General features: G+C 37.9%; 1 protein-coding gene, 1 long non-coding RNA gene and 1 pseudogene across 2 annotated transcripts; 2 read left to right on the top strand and 1 right to left on the bottom strand.

Annotated features, from left to right (window-relative positions):
• The first annotated feature begins 1,752 nt into the window (after window positions 1–1,752).
• On the top strand, window positions 1,753–3,542 carry LOC145470398 (uncharacterized; annotated as a pseudogene).
• A 9,152-nt stretch (window positions 3,543–12,694) lies between these two features.
• Window positions 12,695–15,163, top strand: LOC145479953 (uncharacterized). Its single transcript, XR_014048488.1, has 3 exons — window positions 12,695–12,729; window positions 12,846–12,870; window positions 14,959–15,163. It is a non-coding gene; the product is annotated as an uncharacterized LOC145479953 (long non-coding RNA).
• A 778-nt stretch (window positions 15,164–15,941) lies between these two features.
• On the bottom strand, window positions 15,942–16,563 carry LOC145479937 (uncharacterized). Its single transcript, XM_081458413.1, has 2 exons — window positions 16,309–16,563; window positions 15,942–16,216 (listed from the first exon to the last, which is right to left on the bottom strand). The coding sequence occupies exons 1-2, from the start codon at window positions 16,544–16,546 to the stop codon at window positions 15,954–15,956; spliced, it is 501 nt and encodes a 166-aa protein (XP_081314539.1). The 5' UTR covers window positions 16,547–16,563; the 3' UTR covers window positions 15,942–15,953.
• Between the last annotated feature and the right edge of the window lie 4,927 nt (window positions 16,564–21,490).

Below are 21,490 nucleotides of genomic sequence, written 5' to 3'. Positions count from 1 at the left end.
TGAAGGAGCCCTTTTTTTGCGAAGCGGTGATATCCAGTCCAGAGTATGTTATTAAATTTTTGTCTGCTTCGGAACTCGGTGTCCAACTCGATCGCCAAAATCGCCGCTTCAAGTTTGGTATTTTGACACAGCCGTGTCCTATGTGACCATACCATTTAGTTTGCTTCATTTTACAAACTTTTTAAAACTATTTTCGTTTTAAGTATTCCTTGACCCCTTGTAGTGGTAATATATTATTACGTTAAATAAGTTTCAGTTTAAAAAATTTAGTGACAACATCGAAACTCGCATTAATTGACATCGCCACGAATTTTTAATGTATTTGTGGGAAAGCGGCTTTTACTGGTAATTCAGAAGCTTTAAGAAACACTTTTTAGGAGATTTATAGACGGCTTGATGACTACTTGAGGAGCCACTTACCTATACTTCGTCGTAGAGTTTGTATTGTCCTCTTCAGGCCGACACTTTCACACTGTAGGCGTTTACAGTCTCGCTCGAGTTTGTCGATTTTTTCCTCGCTCGACAGGTTTTTCAATTCTACTCGGACACTGCTTGCAGCTATTTTTTTCACGTTTTCATCGGTAATTTCTTTCTTCTTCTTTACTGACGGTTGATTTAACCGGGAAAAATGACTGCCGTGAACTCTTTTTCGTCCCATCTGCTCGACATTTTGTTGCAATTTTAAAATAATTTGCTTGAGTGAGCTTGAATGTAAACATTAGCGAGTTGAGCCCGCGTATCCCTACGAACAGCAGTTTCCCAAAAAAAGTACTCTGCGCATGTCACAAAAAATTGGGCATCAGCGGTCCAAGGGGTAGGATACCGTTCCGTGAGGCCTAGAATTTATAATCCATCAAATATTTTCGTTCTCGCACGATTGGTCTAAACGCGTCACGTGAGCGAATATTCCCCAGCTGAAACTGGGAAATATCCGAGAATATTCCCCATTTTTCAAAACTGCGCGCGTTGCGAAAAAGATTTGAAGAATAATAAACACAATAGCCTCTATTTGGGGCGAAAATATGTTCGGATATTTGTTCTTGGACATTATCTGTTCCTCGAAGCTTACAGTTTTCCTCGAGCTATGCTCTCGGAAAACTGTTCGCTCCTCGGAACAGATAATGTCCGCGTTACAAATACCCTGACATATTTTCGCGCTAAATGGAGGCTATTGTTTATACATGCTAAAAAAACTTCAGGACTCTCAGTTTAAAGGGTGAAGGCATGTACAGACAACTTTTATTTTATTCTCATAACTTTTTCCTTTAAATTAGAACTGGTAGTAATTAATAGAGTTATTCAAATATTTTTAACCTGGGTACCCATATGACTTTTTTGCTTGTCATCAGTGGTATAAGCATGCGGCATTTTGTAAAGATGGTGGTTTTCAACCACTAAGTCGTGCAACAATATGTACCGCGTCCCAAAATTAAAGTGAGAGAAGCGTTTCAGCGTAAGTCTTTGCAAGGACTGGACAGTGCATCCGCTGACAGTGCCGAAGGTTTCCAAAGAATCACCCAAATTGTTGAACAACTTGAGGAAAAGTAGAAAAAGTAGGAACCGCCTAAGGAAATCGTTCATTGTCACGACGAAGACAGCGTTTGCGCAGATCACTGCAGGAAGTTCGCTCTTAGTTGATGAAGACTTCAAACACCAGGGCTTACACGACCATTTATCAAAGTGTGACAGTTGCGAGGAACTGAAGACTGTTCTTTAATCCGTGGAGGGAAAGTCAATGAACTTTGCTCTTCGATGTACTCCAAAGAACAACATGATAATCTTCTGCATGACTTTGGAGAGTCCGTCAACTTCATCAACGAATGGAAATGCCATATTCTCCGATGCGAAAACCAAGATATCGCAAAACAAAACTTCATACAAAACCTGACAGAAGATTCCGTGTTTATAGTGATGGATTGGGCAATGAAGTTCTTACAGCAGCGATTTCGTGAAAACCAGTGCGATTGGTATGCTAAGAGGGGAATGGACTGGTACGTTAACTGTGCTATCACGAGTAATGGAAAGGGGAATTTTTTCTTTTCGTTCTACAACCATCTATTGAACGGCTGTTCAGCGGATTGGTTCTCTGTGCTGTCCATCTTGGAGAGTCTCTTAATCACCATTCGCTCCTCAAATCCAAAGATAAAGAAGGCTTACCTCAAATCAGATGAAGCCGGCTGTCACCACAATAGCCAGCTTATTGTTGCCGCCCGTGATGTTGGAGATCGTGTAGGTGTGTCACTTCAGAGATACGACTTTTCTGAGCCACAGTCTGGAAAAGACGTATGCGACAGGATCCTATGCCCCTTGAAAGGTGCCATAAGGAGATACTATAACGAGAGCCATGACGTTCTCACTGACAGTAATATCCACACGGCGCTCAAAGAAAGGCCAGTTCAAGGATGTACCGCAGCTCTATGCCGCGTAAAGGAAACCAAGAAAGATTTAGATATCAATAAACTCCAGCAATTCAGTGCCATGCACAACTTTTTGTATCAACAAGACGGGCTCATAGTGTGGAAGGCATTCCAAGTTGGCCCTGGCAAACTCATTCCGTGGGATGAAATTTACATCAAGCATCAAGGCGGCACCGATCTCACAACAGAACAGGAGAATTTTGGCTTCACTCCGACAGTAACGCATGGAAGCGCGCATGACAGTGGTGATGCGGAAAGCAGCTGTGAATTGGGGCTAGTGTTGGAATGCCCAGAACCAGCATGTGCTAGGACATTCAAATCTGTCGAAGAAATGGAGCTGCACATATCTATTGGACAACATACAGAGAGTGTGTGCGACAAACTCAAACGAGGCTGGGTTGAAAAATTCTCACCCCTTACTCTTTCAGAAGACGACAGTACCAATATTATCGAGAGACAAGGTAGCGAACCTTTCCAGTCGAATTTAAGTGAAGGATAGGCACTCAATAAACCAAACGGTGGCGCTGGTCGCTTCTTAGAGAAAGTAAGGCAGTATCTCACCTCCAAGTTTGAAATTGGTGAACAATCTGGAAGGAGAGAGGATCCGCGACAAGTCTCGCAACATATGAGGAAAGCGAAGGGGTAAAACGGGCCGGGAGCGCCTGTTTTCCCGGGAAGAGTGGTTAACCGAAGCCCAAATACAAGGATTTTTCTCCCGTTTGTCCTCCTCGAGAAGGAGACGGGCAAGTCCGTCTCCAAGCACCGCGGTGACGATAAATCTGACGAGGAATCAATTGACGAGAAAGAAGTGAGTCACATGACCACCGTCGAATCAGTTGTAACAGAAATTGGCTTAACGCATCCGATTGTCTATGACTTTTATGACTTGTGTGACTACGTCAAGAAAAAAAATTGAACTATTTTACTGTTTCCATGCTTAAGGAAAGCTGTACTTTCTTCGAGCTCCTATTTAAATCTAGAGATTCCAAAGCTGTTCTAATGTCAAAAATAAAGGAAATGACTCATGAATGCCAGTGCTCAGTAAAAAGGATAATTACACCATCAAGCAGTGACGCAATGGCCCTTGTTGCTGTCTGTAATGGAGAGATTGTAAATTGGTTATGAAAATTACACTTTTTTCTGTTTTGCTTTGACTTTGTAACGTGGTTTTGTCACAATTTGAACAGACAGGCGTCATTCTTACGTAATGTTTTAACGGGAAACCAAACAGCGTAATTTTATTTCCAAGTACGTATATATTTAGTCTTTCTTAGCCACCATTTTGCCAGAACAAAGTATATGTATATATTTAGTTTGTTACACAAAAAACAGTTTACTTGTGAAAACCTTTATGTTTTTTTTTTATATCTTTACATACTTATAAAAAATTGTAGAGGGTAACCGAAAATGAAAAAGAAAAGGTGTCCTGCATAGCAGTCTTTCAAATTTCCTTTTAGCTAACAGGCAGTCGTGCAGAGGCTTGGGGCGAAAGCAACCAAAAAATTAGGAGCTGGGGGAGGAACTTATTTAGCCGGCCTTTTGTATGTATTTGTATATTTACTCGTAAAACTCTTTGTCGTTGTCGTATGAAAAAAATGTACTGGAAAATTGCAAATGAAAAGAATAGGGTTTAGTGATAAAGGGTCAGATCGAATCAAGGAATGAGCTGAAACTAACATAGTTCACTTGACAATTGTATGTCGGGCTTAAAAGTGGACAACGTTAAAAATTATACAACACTAGTTTTATTAACACCATAGGTAAATGACATTGGTCACTATTATGGAAAATCATATTTTAGAGTCAGCTTTGTATAAAGCAATGATTATGCATACATTCCTGGGAACTGCAAAAAATGATTTGGAACAAACGTTCTAAGTGTAGTGTTCATTCCGTGCAATGGGGTATAAATAAAACGTTCTGGAAGAAAAGACACCTTCTTTTATACCAGTGATGACAAGCACAAAAGTCATATGGGTACCCAGGTTAAAAATATTTGAATAACTCTATTAATTAATACCAGCTCTAATTTAAAGGAAAAAGTTATGAGAATAAAATAAAAGTTGTCTGTACATGCCTTCACTGTTTAGACTGAGAGTCCTAAAGCTTTTTTAGCATGTATTCGAATACCTTGTGACGATAAGCCCGCCACCCACCCCACCCCGCGCCGTATTGTTTTCACTCAGCGGCTGGTCAGCGGTCACGTTTATGAGGTAAACATGGCGATCACTCCCTGATCACCTTCCTTGTCGATCAGAAAATCAAAATACTAGCGAGGTATTGCCTCGAAGATGAAGCAGTTATGTTATTTAATTCGTACTTCACATTCGAGTCGAAGCTTAGGTGGCACAGGTTAATTCTTACGGTGGAATCGACGAGGGGAATTCGAACACTAGTTGTAGTGTTTGAATTGTTGGAAGAAATGGTCGCATGGGGATGTAGGAATGATAAGTTTAACGAACAATTTCAAATTTTGCCGCTGGAATTGGAAGTAAAGTTCATTTGAATACTTTCGTATGTATTTCTGACGGTTTTAGATCTACCTGCTCGATTTATATCTGCTACGCTTCATGTTGACGAGTCCCTCAAAATGGACGGCCAAACTTGGAGATTGCCGAAAATTAGGTAAGTTCACGGAGTTATAAAGTTTTGGTAAAGGTCGGGCCGCAAAGTTTTTTTCTGTAGTTACCTTTTCTATGGCACCTACTTCCTAGCTATGTTAGTTGGATCAGTTAAGAACGCCTCACTTTTTCAAAAATTTACTTTGAATTTGATCGGTTTTCGCGTGTGTGACTTAAGCGAACCGATAAGGTGTCACTAAAGTCTTCCTGTTTTTTTGATTGAAAGGTGATGTTCACGAAAGTCGCCTCGATGGATAAGATAGAGTTAATATACATGGCTGTGGTATTTGTTTTTTGTTGAGTCCCGTAGTTTTTTGTAAATTGTCCTCCAAAGTTGTCTCAAATTTAAGTCTTAAAAATTGTCACGACAGGCCTTCGCTTGATTGAAATTTAATTTCCGTAAAACTCTGAAAAATAAAGAGATCCGATCAAACGGATTGTGGTTTTAGTATAGGTACATGAATGTCTTACAACACACAAGAAATGAGCTAGATCTGTGTCTCAAGCAAAATCGACCGGACCGCTCTTACAGAGACACTCTCTTAAAATCTTTTCAGTGCTGAAATCTAATCAAAGTTTGGCAAAATGCTAAATAATTCTAGCAATTCTTTTTACAGAGCAAGTGTGGAAAAATGCTTGTTTAACCAAATAATGCCACAAAAAATGCTAGCATAATCGGGAAAGGACTTCCCCCCCTCACACTGGGTGTAGTGGGACATTTAGTGACAATTACGTAACATACCGTATAGTCTCGAAACCGGTCGAAACAGGTCTTAGAAAGAGCACATGTTGTCGAAGGTAGAAGCGAAGTTGTTTACTGTTATCCTTGCTCGACTTCTATAAAACTCAGAAATGTTGTGTTTACTTGCCTTGCACCTCGTCGCGGTCCAGCTACATGGGTTTCGAACATCCCCCATCTAAAGCGGCTTCACAGTCGCTTGCACCGTGTCAAGTTAGTTATTTTCGAGAGGTAGAAGGTGAAACGATTTTTCATTGTAAGGAAAATATTTATGGTTCTTCTTTAGGGATTCGGTTCAGGGAAAGTCTTCGCGAGTTTTCCTTCACAAACCTACGTGATATTGTGAGTTCCAAGGTAATCGATTTAAACGAATGATTAAAAGCTCCAGACGATTGTTTAAACACAAGGAACTGAAAGACAAACGTTACCTTTCGGTTAAAGGTTTCTTGACAGAAAAAGAAAATAACAATGAAGAAGAAAAGGAAAAAGAATCACGAACCACCACTAGGATTCGAACTCCCATAGTCCCACATGTCAAGTCAACGCTCATTACACTGCGCTACTTGTCCATCGGTTCCTGCGAGGTGAGTGTATCAATCATATACCTAAGTACTGAAACGCTGGGTGGTTAGCACAGCAGGCCCAAGTGAGTTCCGAGTTGAAATAGTGGATGGCTGGTTCTGATCTTGCAAATAAGCGTTGTCGAGTTTGCTCAATTGGAGGTGACACGATTTACTCACAAACTGAATTGTTTTGATGGTAATGTTTCTCATTCGTGATCAGCTAAGAAGTGGTGTCATTTAACGGACTCAGTGGAGTTACAGCTCGATGTACTAATTTCGAACGACTACGTTTGAAAACAAACTACGAATGGACTCCCATTATTTGTGGAAAGAGAGTTACCCACGTTCAGTTTTTACATTAGGGCTACAAGCGAATGTAAATTTCAATGTTCAGTGTACAAACTACATTAAAGTTGACTGAAAAGGATTATCCTGTCTCATATATCACTTGGCAGAAATCCATGCTATTTAAACTTGATTTATGAGCTGTGTATCCTTATATCGTGTTCCAACTTCAGCCTGTCAAATGTTTATTCATAAATTTTGGTGTTATCATACTGAACTTTGTAGTATATGCCCTGCTGTTGTAACAGCATCATTTTATTTGATAACTTAGCAAAAACTGCATAATCTGCATATTTAAAAGAAGGTTACCTAGGATGTCTTCACTTAATGTAACAGCCGTAAAGTGGATCGTTTATTCGTCTAGATGGACGAGGGAAAAGCTTGACACTGTCCTGTTTTTAATACGAGAATCCTTGTTACCGTAACCTTAATTCACGAGTGTTCGTATGTTCGATCCTTTTGTTTCGCCGTAAGTTCCTTTACAAAATGACAGTCCGGTTAGCGTTCCTTTGAACATACACAAGCGAAATAACAACGTAATCAAAGAAAACGTGCAGCGCCAAGGTTTGACCAAATCACGTGTCCTAAACGCTCGGACAGACTGGTCTGAAACTAGCATTAACACTTAGCGTATATGTACTAACTAATTTATGGTAAGTCAGAAAATATTTCAGTGGATTTAGTGCAAAAAAACTACGTTCCCAATAAAAGCACTCTCAGTTATGTTGATCCCAATCTTCACTTTTTGGTCAACTTTCTAGTTCAATCTTTAAAATAAATTAATAAATAATTGTTGTCATAATAGTTGCTTTTTAGATGTTTTATAAAAGGCTAAAAGTTCCCAAAATTTTTTAAAAACCAAAACGTTTTCGACCGTAAGGTCATCACCAGTGGTATATGATGGAAATTTACATACAACTTGGTTTTGTTCGATTGAGTTATTCCCGACGGGAAAAGTTTCGCAATAAAAGAATCTACTTGTTTGTTTAGGGTTAGTTTTTCCCAAGCAATTTGCAGGCCTTCCATTATTTTGCCACATGTGCACTCGGCACGATAGATGACATTTGATTTGTGCCGGTTTTTGTGGGGGCTTCAGCCTCCACTATGCTACCGTCGACGGAATTTATTTGTCGCGTATCGCGAGGTCTTCGGGAAGGAATTGAGTAGGCCTATATGACGTGAGCGTTCGATACAGCGGCCATTGCTGTTTTGAGTACACGTAATATTTTTCCACAGCTTACCGTCGCGAGTTGGTTGCAGTTTTCAAGGTAAGTTACTTTCTATTTCTAAATTGCTTTGCCTCGTTTCTGTTATATATTATCTTTCTTCCCGCATTGCCCTCGAAAACCGTGTACTCTTTGTTATTTCACTTAGATCTTCGTGAGAACATTGTTTCGGCGATACAAGATTTGATTTGCTCACGCAAGCCATTAACTTGTCCAGGCTCGGCTCGTGTTCAGTGTGGATTGCACGGGAGAGGTATTCGCTTTCGCAAGCACTCACCTTCGTTACCCAAACGAGTGTCAGTTACTGGACTCTACTGTCATTACGTAAATCGTATACATGTACTTGCACTGTGTAGTCATTTTGAACTGCTGCGAATACAGTCAAACTGCTGAACTTACATGTACTGGAGCTGTTTGTCAACTACATGACAATATTAACTGCGGGTATGGGGACATCAATTGAACAATACCGGTCAAGGAAGCGAAGTATGCCTTATCACATGTTCAACGGGGATGGATTCTTACCATGTCTTAGCTAAATGTGTTTTACTTGAGAACATTGAAACAAATTCTGGACATTTCCAGAAATAATGGGCTACATTTTGTCTACATCCTATTGCTTGTAGGGGGAAGTGCATGGTGTGGAGAACAATCCAGGTCCTGCAGTATTTAATAACACTAATCCGACAACCACTGTGTCTGCTGGCCACAAGTCAAGGAACTGACAGAAGCACACTTTGGAAAACGTTGGTAAGCAGTGTGTTGCAAATTATGTTCACTTGATTATTGTTAAAGTTTACAATCAAATAGAAGACAGTGTATTCAGAAATTCTCCTAAAAGAGCTGATAGCAGTTGCATTGCATGTGTTCTTCAAATAACATTTAATTAATTAACTTCCCACTTTGAATAGCATGATGTTAAATATGTTATTATCTTTTTGTATTTTAAACCAGATCCAACGGATCAAAGTAGTATTGGGTTTGACAAAACAATTTTAACACCGTCAATGAGAGACATCCGTACCAGGTCATGTGAGCATGAGCACCTAGTAAACTAGAGTGAAGCACACTGAGCAATGTGGAATATTCCTTTAGACATATTTTGATGTTTGTCATGTAGCATTTGATTTTTTATCAAGTTTCAGCTAATAAACCTGTACTGTATACTTTTCACGTGAGTCGTTGGAAGCTCTATTATACAACTCTTTATACAACTGTATGCTAACAGCCACTTGAAGATTAATATTGAATCCAGAAACAAACATGGATGCACTCTTCTTTCCAGAAATTATTATACAAACTACTAGTCAATCATCAACACATACTTTTACACAAGGATCTACATGTATCAAAAGACGCATGCAAACTATATGAAATCAATATATATATATATTGTTTTTACTGCATTTACAGTAACATTTTACCACATTTTGCATCATCTTAAAGCTGACAATCAACAAAAGAACCTACATCCTGTATGCAAATTGATTATTCTTACTCCACGTTACAACATTTCTTTCCAGTCATGACAAAACGTATTCAGAGCTTCAGTGGAATCGAAACCATTGACAAGGTGTCTATTTGGGACCAACTATTAAATTCTCAGTTGCTGACTTTATTATGTAACTGACTTAGATATTGCAGCAAACCCTCTTGACAGTACATGTACAAATTAATTTGATATCTGTAAACAGTATTCAATAAAATTAATAACAACTCACCTATGTTGATACCTAATAATCAATATTACCTTAGTTATTTAAATTTATACCTTTATCTTTCTAATGATGACCTATTCACTTGTAGTACTTTAACTCCCGAATACGGCTGACGTTTAAAACTAGCACTCCAACTGAATGGAATAAAAGTAAATCTAAGCCCACACAAGTACGCTTTGCGGACCTATTTTTATCTTTGAGATTGAATAAACTTTTGATTTTCCTTGTTTGCCACAAGATGATAAACATAAAACGCCCATCCGTAAGAGTGTTTAGTCTGTTTATTAAACTCTTGCTGAGTTTCTCGTTGTTGAACGAGTAGGGTAACTTATTAAATACTTTCCTACTCTCTTCAAATAGATATTCTGGGATTTAACTCTCTTCCTTGTCTGTTTAGTTGTGGAAACGGTTGATTGTTGTTGATTGAATGAAACGCTTAGGATAACCTGCTTTGAGATAGATTTCGGTAATGTCTTTAATGTCGGACTCAACATTGGTTGATATCCGCTTTGCTCTGTGTAGCGCAAATAATTATTTTTTTTTTAAAAAGTATTTTTTCCAATTTTACGAAAGAACGAAATCCATGCTGGTCATGCTTGCATCTAACAATCTTACGCCAACTGAGAGCTGGCTAGAAACAGGCATTGGACATTTCTCCAAGTCTATAAATCACTTTTGATCAAACATATTGATCTTGCCGTTTTTGACTACAGCACTAGGAAGACATGTACAGATACATGTAATGTAAAACGTGTAGGCAGGCCTGAGTAACAAACAGTTTCTTAACGTTGAACTGTTTGATTTTGAAAATATTACAACACACTCTTGAATGGAAAAAGTATGGAATTGTGCGAAAGCTATAGACTGCCCTCACATAACAAGTAGTTCCTCAATGAGCAATGCCTCATAACACCCTTTCATAATTTATTTTCCAAGTTCAGTGGCCCACAGCCACTTTGATTTTTCACCTGGAAGCCGTTAACAGTTAGTGGTCAGAGATAAGCTGCTATTCTGGTGACCCTGTTTTTAGTACCGGTTTTTTAAACTTCATTTGGTCGTGTTGGGAAAGTCTCGCACTTTGTAGCGTAGTTGAATACGTCAATTTCAACTCAAGCGCGCGCGTCGTGACGTGTAAACCATGTCTTGCGTGTTGCCTATAACAAGTAAGCACTGGCAAAAGTAGCCACCGGCCTTAATATCGATATGGATATCATATGCATCATATACATGAATTACCCTTTCTGAAATTTTAGGAAAATGCTGCGCGGTGCTGTTGTAAGTTTGTATTCGACAATCAACCCTATCATGTGAATAATTTATCTTCAGCTGTGTCTGTTAGTACGGGTAATAAAAGGTTGACGGGTGAAATTAGGAAATTATTGGAATTTTGACACAGCGCAAGTGAAATTATTTCTTTATTTCACGAGTACACCATTTGATTACGTTTTAATATCATAGGTGACAAATTACGCTTACAGTAATTGTGGGTTTTTGACTTGTTTATTGTATTGAGAAACGCGAAACGTGTAATTTTGCACGTGTAATTGTAAATTAAGGCAGAAATTTAGCGCCAAAATTAAGGAGTAATTTGTAACCCATGATATTATGGGTAAGATTGATACTAAAGTCAACTTAAAGACTGTGTTCAACAATATTGTGAGTAACCCTATTGTGTAGATAATTTTTCTCTAGCTGTCTTTGTTAATTATGGATATGATCGATTCTGAGTTCAACTTACAGTCCTAACAGCTCAGTGCTGTTTGAGAAAATTCCTGGAGGCAAGTCTTTTAACTGATTCTCTAACAAATCCCTGACAAGGAAACATCACAGTAAGTAGTTTGAACAGAGTGGTATCAGTAATTTATCTAGGGTGACTGATCAGGTGAGGGTAGTTCTCAAAAGAACTGTTGTTGGTGAATTATGTCTTGAAAACCACGAAAAATGTCTAGTTAAAAGCGTTTGTTAGTTGAAGATGTTATTAATGATGGTGCAAGCTCTAAGATCGTTCCAACTTTGTAAACAATCCGTGTCGATTGTTAATCAAATTAAGTTGCTCTCTTCTCTTAAGTCAAGAGAAATTCGGTGCCAGTAGCTATTATTATCTGTTCCAATGCGTTTGTCCTAGGCTGGAATAGCAGCTTTCCAGATTCAGTTGCCGAACATAGTTTGTACTGTAGTTTAAGCGTTGAGTTGAGTCCCAGTCAATTGTGTGGTACTGTGTGAAGTTTTCAGCCAGTCTCTCCGATATAAGAAGACTGGCGGTCCGACCTTCTGATCTTTTAGACCTCTCCTTTTCTGTCGTGGGTTTTCCTCTGCTTTTTCACATTGGCCTGTAACATCGTTGCGAAAAAACCTATTGTACATGTGAAGACGACATTTACAAAGTAACGTAACGTCGTAACGTATGTGGCAACGTACCTGGTAGTTACAAACACAAGCTATAACTGTGAAGCTCTATAAATGATTCGTACTACTCTTGAATTACTTAATCTTCTGCACTAATTCTTGATACTTTCTCACTTTCAAATAGAGCGTAATGGTACTATGAAGTAATAAATATCGCTTACAACGCAGCAGTGCCGGATGGCAATGGCCCTGGAACTGACTTCAACTGTTTCCCTCGGCACGAGACCGATATCATAGGATGAGTTCCCTCGAGGTATTCGCAGAGACAGGGATTTAGGCATCCTGAAATGATAGTGAATACTAAGTAGTTATTTATACCAGTCTATTTAACATGGTGTTTTCAAATGCTTCTTACAACAGTTAAAAACAGGCAGGAGTGATACAACTTAAATCACCGGTTTCGCTCAAACTTGGCAAAAATGTTGGGTGTAGTGAGTGAATTATTATGGCAGACAGAGCAGGTCAAAATATTTTAGTCCCTTCAAGTTCGACCCCCTGCAAAAAAGTCCATTTGACGCTAATTTATGCATATTTAATTAGTTTTCTTTATCTTAGGCAATTCTATTTCTAATTTAATTATAAAACACTGCGATAAGACAAAGGTTAAAACCATCACGGTTAAAAACTCTAAGAAAAAACTGTAGAAACTCTAAAAAGCCACGACGTTTCGACGTTTACTCAACGTCATTTTCAAGTCAAAATGAATGAGAAAACGTTATTTGAATATAAGTGTACAGAGCAAATCCTTAGAGACTTAAATAAAACACTATTAAATGCGAGAAACATTTGCACGCAGTGTCACGTAAACAGTTTAGCACGAACGGAGTCCTTCTGGGTATTTAGCCCAGGTTTTAACTCCTTAATAAACAACATCTCGAATATTAAGCAATCAAACTTCGTTCTACATTTCTTCAAAATCGAGAATTGTTTGTCCTTCAAATCAGACTTCGATAGGCCATGGTCTTCCAAGTGTCTTCCAATTGCAGAATGGTTATGCTCGCCGATGTGTTGGTGCAAGTGTCGGGTTGTGTACCCGACATAATCTGTGTTGCACAGATCACATTGAAATTTGTAGACTACGCACTGATTGTTGACAATCGGCGGCTTCTTCTCTTTCGGTGCGAGGACTTGACTGATCTTTTTTGATTGAAAGACAGGCTTTATTTGTACTCCAATTTTTGCGCTCAGATTTGTATTTCGCTTTTTACTGACTTGGTTGATTGTTGATCGTTAAATGGTAGGGGTACCACGATATTAGAGGTGCCATCACTTGCATCATCAAGCGCAGTAATATTGTCGATATTGCGTAGAAATTTGTTAATCGAAGAATCGATCAAATTAACAGGATAATCCAGGTTTAGAAAGGTAGTTCGAAGCTTGTTGCATTCCTCAGAAAACGCGGTAGGAGTCGATGACAGGCGATAAGCGCGGTTTATCGTTGTGGAAAGTAAACACCCTTTGTAACGTTTGTCCACATGGCTGTGATAGTGAAGGAACAGGCCCGTGTTTGTGGACTTTCTGTGTACTGATGTTTCAAGTCTGTTTCCACATTTAGTAATGTTCATGCCAACAAAGGAAATAGTATCCTGTTCGGCTATTTCCATACTAAAGTTTAAGTTCTCGTGGCAAGAGTTCAGTTTATCGAGGAAATCGTTGGCTTTGTTGAGATCTGGCATGATTGTGAAAGTATCATCCGCGTATCGTTTGTAGAAAGAAGGGAGCTCGTTTTTCTCTTCTAATTTTTCTTCTATGGAGCACATGAAGGTGTTGGCTAATAGTGGCCCAAGTGGAGAGCCCATGGCAACGCCCGGCCCTCCACTTGTTCGTAAAGTTTACCATCAAGTTGAAAGAGTTTGTTTGTAGCTGCAAGCTTGAGCAATTCCATAAGTTGATCTTTGTTGAGGTTTAGATTGTAGGTGTTATTAAACCAGTTTTCAGCAAAAGCTTTTTCGGCAAGTTTTCCGATAGTTTCGTGAGCAGGAACATTGGTAAACAGAGCCGTCACGTCGTATGATACGAGTATATGGTCACCATCAACAGGGATGTTTCTACTATCCTCGGAGAATTGAAAGATATCGCTGATCATGTAAGCATTGGTTGACAGAGACTTTAATTTCTCTTTCAGCCATTTTGCGAGTGGGTAATTGTATGTGTTAGTCGCTGATAAAATTGGTCTCATGGACAGTTCAGGCTTGTGAGTCTTGGGTAATCCATACAAATGGGCAGGTCTTGACCCTTTAGGGCAGAGAGAATCAGCGATTGATTTTGGCAGGATGTTGTGTACCTTGGTGTAAAGTTCATTCTCCTTTTGTAGCAGAGGATGATAGTACTTGGGCGGTCTTCCACAGGTTTTTTGACGTTCGTTAAATGTGGAAACAGACTTGAAACATCAGTACACAGAAAGTCCACAAACACGGGCCTGTTCCTTCACTATCACAGCCATGTGGACAAACGTTACAAAGGGTGTTTACTTTCCACAACGATAAACCGCGCTTATCGCCTGTCATCGACTCCTACCGCGTTTTCTGAGGAATGCGACAAGCTTCGAACTACCTTTCTAAACCTGGATTATCCTGTTAATTTGATCGATTCTTCGATTAACAAATTTCTACGCAATATCGACAATATTACTGCGCTTGATGATGCAAGTGATGGCACCTCTAATATCGTGGTACCCCTACCATTTAAAGATCAACAATCAGCCAAGTCAGTAAAAAGAGAAATGCAAAATCTGAGCGCAAAAATTGGAGTACAAATAAAACCTGTCTTTCAATCAAAAAAGATCAGTCAAGTCCTCGCCCCGAAAGAGAAGAAGCCGCCGATTGTCAACAATCAGTGCGTAGTCTACAAATTTCAATGTGATCTGTGCAACACAGATTATGTCGGGTACACAACCCGACACTTGCACCAACGCATCGGCGAGCATAACCATTCTGCAATTGGAAGACACTTGGAAGACCATGGCCTATCGAAGTCTGATTTGAAGGACAAACAATTCTCGATTTTGAAGAAATGTAGAACGAAGTTTGATTGCTTAATATTCGAGATGTTGTTTATTAAGGAGCTAAAACCTGGGCTAAATACCCAGAAGGACTCCGTTCGTGCTAAACTGTTTACGTGACACTGCGTGCAAATGTTTCTCGCATTTAATAGTGTTTTATTTAAGTCTCTAAGGATTTGCTTTGTACACTTATATTCAGATAACGTTTTCTCATTCATTTTGACTTGAAAATGACGTTGAGTAAACGTCGAAACGTCGTGGCTTTTTAGAGTTTCTACAGTTTTTTCTTAGAGTTTTTAACCGTGATGGTTTTAACTTTTGTCTTATCGAAATGTTTTATAGTTAAATTATTGACAAAGCCTATTCTTTTAATTCTATTTCTCTCCGTGGATCCATCTTAAGTAAGGTGCACACTTCGTGGTGTTTGTTCTTTGCTCACGTTGCAACAATATCAGTATAAAATCTAACTTCTATGAATCCTGGGGTTTCCGATGGGAACAAAACAACCCTTGAACCCATCGATGAAAGTTTCACTTTGTTTACGTAAGTTCAATAAATACACAATGTTGTCATTTAACTGGCGGCCCATTAAAAATTAAACAAATGCGGTTGTTGTTTTCTCTGAAACTAGCGCAAGAGTTCGGCTTTTTTTACGCCAGGAAAGTTCTCCTCCCGTTTATGAAAAATCCGGCCAAACATCCGGCCTAAAGTCTCCTTTCCAGATTATAGCTTTTGCTAATTTTTGTTCAGAACTCCTTGTGACTTAGTGAGAGGGCACCGGCATTTTGTCTGAAATGCCAACATTTCGCCGGCATATCGGCGAGATGTCAGGAGAACGAAAAACAAAATTAGGCGAAATATGTTTAAGTTATTTTTACATACCACTCTAAATATTGATTTCTCGTGTTATTGTGTGTTTACAACTCACTTTCAATGGAAAGGACAAATTCCTTCTTCATGGTTTCTTCATCATTCTTCCTCACTTCGCAGCTATAGTTGTCGTTGCTTCTTTTTACAATCCCCATGCTATATCTCACACTAGTGCTGTTTTGCACAACGAGTCCGTTTTTTCGCCAAACAATATCTGGCGCTGGAGCACCTTCCGCCAAACACCACAAGAATGAGGTCTGATTGTACAGTACAACCTGCTTTGTCTCTACCTGGGCAAGGACTGGTGTCACTGAATTAAATTTCATAAACATAATTTTACTTCGCTTATTATCTATGGACAATAAGGGAACTGTTTTATAAAGAAACGATCAGTAAACAAACCTGTAACATTCATTGGCTTGGCCGTGTAGCTGATGTGAAAATATATTTCATAAAATCCCAGTCTATGGAATTTTAGCCACATGTTTTGCCCACTGGACCGGAAAACATATCCCTTTGAATACATTTCACATAATATACCAAGGAGATTTGCTGACTGGTTTAATCCATCCCGAATCTCAAAGTAAAAGCCACGTAAGCAAAGGTAGAATCCAATGTCCAAGCGAAAGGTGATGGTCATTTCCACGTAATGCCCCTCAGGAACTGTAATATAGGTGCCATCTGGTCTCAGTTTTACTGTTCCCCCAGTATCTTGAAACGATACTTCTGCGTATGCTGCAGCTGAGAAAATTAGTCACATGTCCTAAATGCAATCTATTCAGCCGTTAAAGATGCTGCTAGTTTGTGAATCATATTGCAACCCTAAAGCAATCTAAGGCGAAAATCAACCTTAGACTACCGGTTATTATGTTCCCACCTCAGATAATATGCCACGACTGCCCTTGTCTAGTGCTTTACTTCAGAATTCTGAAACGAGGATTTATTCAGCGATGCTGATACTTATAGTAGCTGTTCAGTGAAACATCTACTTTATTTTTATGAAAGGATTAATTAAAAACTGAACAATTGGAACCGTTCGGGGTTTTTTTCTTTTAGGCTCCATGTTCCAATACAAGAATTTTTTTGCATTTGAAATAAACCTTTTTTTAATTACCAATTGAACCAAATTATGTTCAAAAGAAAAATGAGTAGTTCTTATCTTGTTTTTATTAAAGTCAGACAATGTGTATTGTATATGTATTACTTTAGTCCTGCTATTAAAACTGATCGTCAATTTGAAGGAGTTTCATTTTGTTTTCTTTGCCGATTTGCATTACCCGAATTCACAATTAGCCAATCAGAAACCGTGTCTACTGTCCCATACCCTGCGATATCGAGTCACCCACCTAATATCGTCGGATTCATGGCCGAATTTCGGTACGGTAAATAACTAACCGGACCTTTTTGGAACGGTTCAGTGACTTATTTGGCTGAGTTGGTCTCGCCAAGTCAACAAGGAACACTTACAGATGATAACAATCAACACCCACGATGCTTTATTTCTCAACAACGACTTCATGTCATTCACTTCTGAAAAATGGTAAGAAAAAAACTAGTTACTAAAATAAACTGTTTCACTTAACCACCATGGCAAATTTAACTTTGTACACACTCTAGAGAAAGGAGGTGCTGGGGTGGGGGTTTCAAGTGCCCTAACCGATTTAAAACTTTTCTTTCTTCAGCAGCATTCATTAGTTACATGTATATAGCAACCATGTTTTCAAAGGCTTTTTCATCTGAATTTTCTTTTTATTACTTGAATTTCTGTTTTTGGCAGGTTTTGGGTTTATGAACGGTTCTTTTTCAAGGTTAATATCGAAAATCTTTACAGTTATACTATTCCCATATTTTTTTCTGATTTTTTTTCTAAATTTTTGTGAGTGTCGAAGACACCCATAGGAATAGGAATAACACATCACTCTGTTTCATGCTTCTTCTGGTCTTTCTTATGCGTCTTGTATCCCATATATCTAAACGCATAATCCGTCTTACATACCTTGAACGTCACGGACGCATTATTCGACCTCTTATCTAAATACGGTCCTTTTTTTTGTGCCATGCATATATAATATACCTCCAAAACTCAGTGAACTAATAGCATGAGTAAGATCCTTTCCCCTTTTTTTATCATTAAGCTTTACCATGAACGTACATAGAAATGTTATAACTGTAATTTGTTTTATCTTTTTTAACATGTTGCAGCTATAAGGTATATACAACTGTTTTTGTTTTATCTTTTTCCTTGGACAAAATGTCCCGGTGAGATGCAATAAATTTGCATTTTCAATAAATTCGTGTGTAATATTTTAAAACTGTAACAGTACGAAGTATGTTTCTGAACGGGCTCAACTCGCCACAAAAGCGGAGTCTCGAAACACATTCCGCGTACGTATTTTGTACTATGGATTTCAAAGTACTATGGATTTCAAGTAAATCAGCTCTCTCAATTAATTAATTCGTGGAGCAGGTCGAAAAAGAAGAAAACAGTGGAAAACTCATCTTTCCTTAGTTAAACGTTCTCTTTTGTAATTTACGTGATACCAAATTAATTTTTATGGCATTAATGGTCAATACGAGCAGTATCAAGGAAATTGGCTAAAAATTGATTCGCGGAAGAATAAATATTTCAAAATAAATGTTTTGACCATTCAGTTGTTTGACTTGAAAATAGCAAGTATGCTCTCTCCGTCAGTCCGACTTTGTTTGGTCAATAGTTGAGCCAGAAATTGACTTAAAGGCAAAAAGTTTAGCATACGATAAGTAAAGAACACAAAAAAACCTCATGAAATGCTTGCAGGAGGATTATTGTCGCTTTCTGTTGAAAGTCAGTCCGACGAATTCACCAAGATAAGCAACAATGAGTTTTTACGCCGAAAGGCAAATTGACCATATCAGGCAACATCTGTTGGTTGTGTATTATCTTAAAACAGAAGTTTTGACAATATTGTCCGTCTATCTTCTGACACTTTCCTCATAATTAACCAGACTTAAACAACTAATATTGCAAAATATCTATCAACGACCTGTTTTCTTTCCAAAGAAAAGTTTTACTAACTGTTTATATTGATTTTTGGAATAATATTCCACTAATTTTTATGTTTGATTGTGTGTTTGTTTGTTTTTGTGCACGATAATAACTCTGAGTTAAATTCCATTTATCTTATGTCGATTTTTACTTACCAATTCAGAATTTTTATAAAGTAATACAATCATGTTGCAAACTTTGAATGTTAAAAAATCGTTTAATCATGTTCGATGGGACTAGCCCCTTCTGTAAGAACATTTTCTTATGAAAAGCGCGAACTATGAACATCTCTCTGTGTCCGCATATGTAGCGCTAAGAAAGTGAGAGATCAACGGAACTCTCTGGCCCAGTTGTTGATCACAATCTTAAAACTGAACGTTTAAACAATAATGCCCGCTCATCTTCGTCACCGTTGAGTTAATTAGTCAGTCTCGTAATGAACTAAGATCTACCGACAAACATCTGTACCTTCGTTTAATCAACAGTTTTTAAACTTAAATCCGCACGTGCCGGGATGACTCATTACGGTACATATCGTATTATGAAAAGCCTTGTCAAACTTTGTGACAGTTATCTAACCCATGGTTCATTGAAATGTAAAAATATGTCTTCTTGGTTTTTTAACCAATTTTTTTTTTTTGAAATGCACCACTCTTGGTATAAACGTGAATAATATATAGTATTAAAATGTTAAAGTGTTTGAGCTCTCTACCATTCGGTGCTAATTTTGAAACCCATCTATGCTGCTTTTATAATCGTTTTGAGCGAGTTTCCTTGAATTTTAGCACCAAATTTTCTTTCCTAAATTTCGTTAAGATCATCCAATTTTCTAACAAAAAACAATTTCACAAATGAATGATGTCAATAATACGTTTCGTTAATGTTTTGAAAATGTGAAAACAGTTCAAAATAAAGGGCATGCAACATCTCGATGAAATAAGCCAAGGTGGCTACATCGTGCATTATAAGTTGTGGAGAGGCGCAATAATTATTAAATAAATAATAATTGTAATTGATATTATTAATTATTATTAAATAGATTATTATTACTATTATTATTTACAGAAATTATTTTAGGGACAAAACTTAAGGAACAACAGAATTTCTGAATTTTTACCAGATATAATTAAGATTCAAATTTGTATGAAAAAGTACTTAATAAAGTTTAATTGTTTTTATTATTGTTTTTCCTATTTTTTATACAAATTATTATTTCAGTTCGACAGATCTGTCCCTTTTCTGAATTGCTATTCTGGACCGGAAGAAGTCACAAGTAAAGTTATTTTGGTTCGTTTAACTTCCTAACCAAGCCATTCCTTATATACTAAAAGGACAATATTTACATGACAATTAAACGTTTTATCACTTATTTTATCAGTTAAATATTTTGACAGTTTGTTGCCCACAGCCAATGCTGTTTCGTTAACTCTTTTTCTCCTGAATCTGCACATCGCTAGCAGGAGTTTTACGAAAAACAATTTTCGATTTAAACAAAACGCCATTTTGAAAATGATTTTTAAACAATTTCAAATCTGCCGCCATTTTGGCTCCCTTTACCTTTCCGAGAAATGATTCGAGGAAGAACAAAATATATTTCAAAATAAACGTTTTGACGAATCATCTGTTTGACTTGAAAATAGCAAGTATGTTCTGTCCTCTGTACGTCTTGGTTTCGCTATCAGTTGAGTCAAATATTGGCTTTAGAGCTATAGCTTTGGGATACGATAAGTAAAGAACATAAACAAACCTCATCAAATGCTTACAAGAAGATTATTGTCGCTTTCTGTTGACAGTCAGTACGACGAATTCACCAGGATAAGAAACAATGAATTTTTACACAGAAAGGGAAATTAACCATATCAGTCAACAGCTGTTGGTTGTGCATTATCTTAAAACCAAACGTTTTGACAATATTGTCCGCCTATCTTCTGACATATTCCTCATAATTAACTGGACTTAAACAACTAAAATTGACAAATAATTGATCAACGACCTGTTTTCTCCCCAAAGAAAGCCCTATTAGCTGTTTACTTCGTTTTGTTTTTTGGTTTTTTTTTTTAATAATATTTCCGTAATTTTTATGTTTCGTTGTTTGTTTTTGTGCAGGATGCTAACTCTAAGTTAAATTCCACTCATCTTATGTCTATTTTTTGTTACCAATTCAGACTTAATATAAAGTAATACAGTCATGTTACAATCTAATGTAAAAAAAAAACCCGCTCAATCCTTTTTAGTGGGACTAGCGCCCTCCGTCAGAATATTTTGAACATATGTTGCGCTAAGAAGGTAAGAGATCAACGGAACTCTCTGGCTTTTGATTACAATCTTAAAACTGAACGTTTAAACAATAGCACCCGCTCATCATATGTCACTGTTGAGTTAATCGTTCAGTCTCTTTACGAACTAAGATCTACCGACAAGCATCTGTACCTTTAATCAACAGTCCGCACGTGCCGGGATGACTCATTACGGGACTTATCGTGTTGCAGAAAGCCTTATCAAGCTTTGTGACACTTATCTAACCCACGGTGCATTGAAATGTAAAAATATGTCTTCATG

This window comes from Orbicella franksi, chromosome 2 (genome assembly GCF_964199315.1).
Source record: "Orbicella franksi chromosome 2, jaOrbFran1.1, whole genome shotgun sequence".
NCBI lineage: Eukaryota > Metazoa > Cnidaria > Anthozoa > Scleractinia > Merulinidae > Orbicella > Orbicella franksi.
This window is presented reverse-complemented; position numbering and strand designations above follow the sequence as displayed.

Excerpts from the sequence above, each read along its gene's own strand:
- LOC145479937 (XM_081458413.1), bottom strand. The coding sequence starts at position 16,546 with ATGACCATCACCTTTCGCTTGGACATTGGATTCTACCTTTGCTTACGT. Across the intron at positions 16,217-16,308 it reads CAAGCCAATGAATGTTACAG|TGACACCAGTCCTTGCCCAG; the intron begins GTTTGTTTACTG and ends AATTTAATTCAG.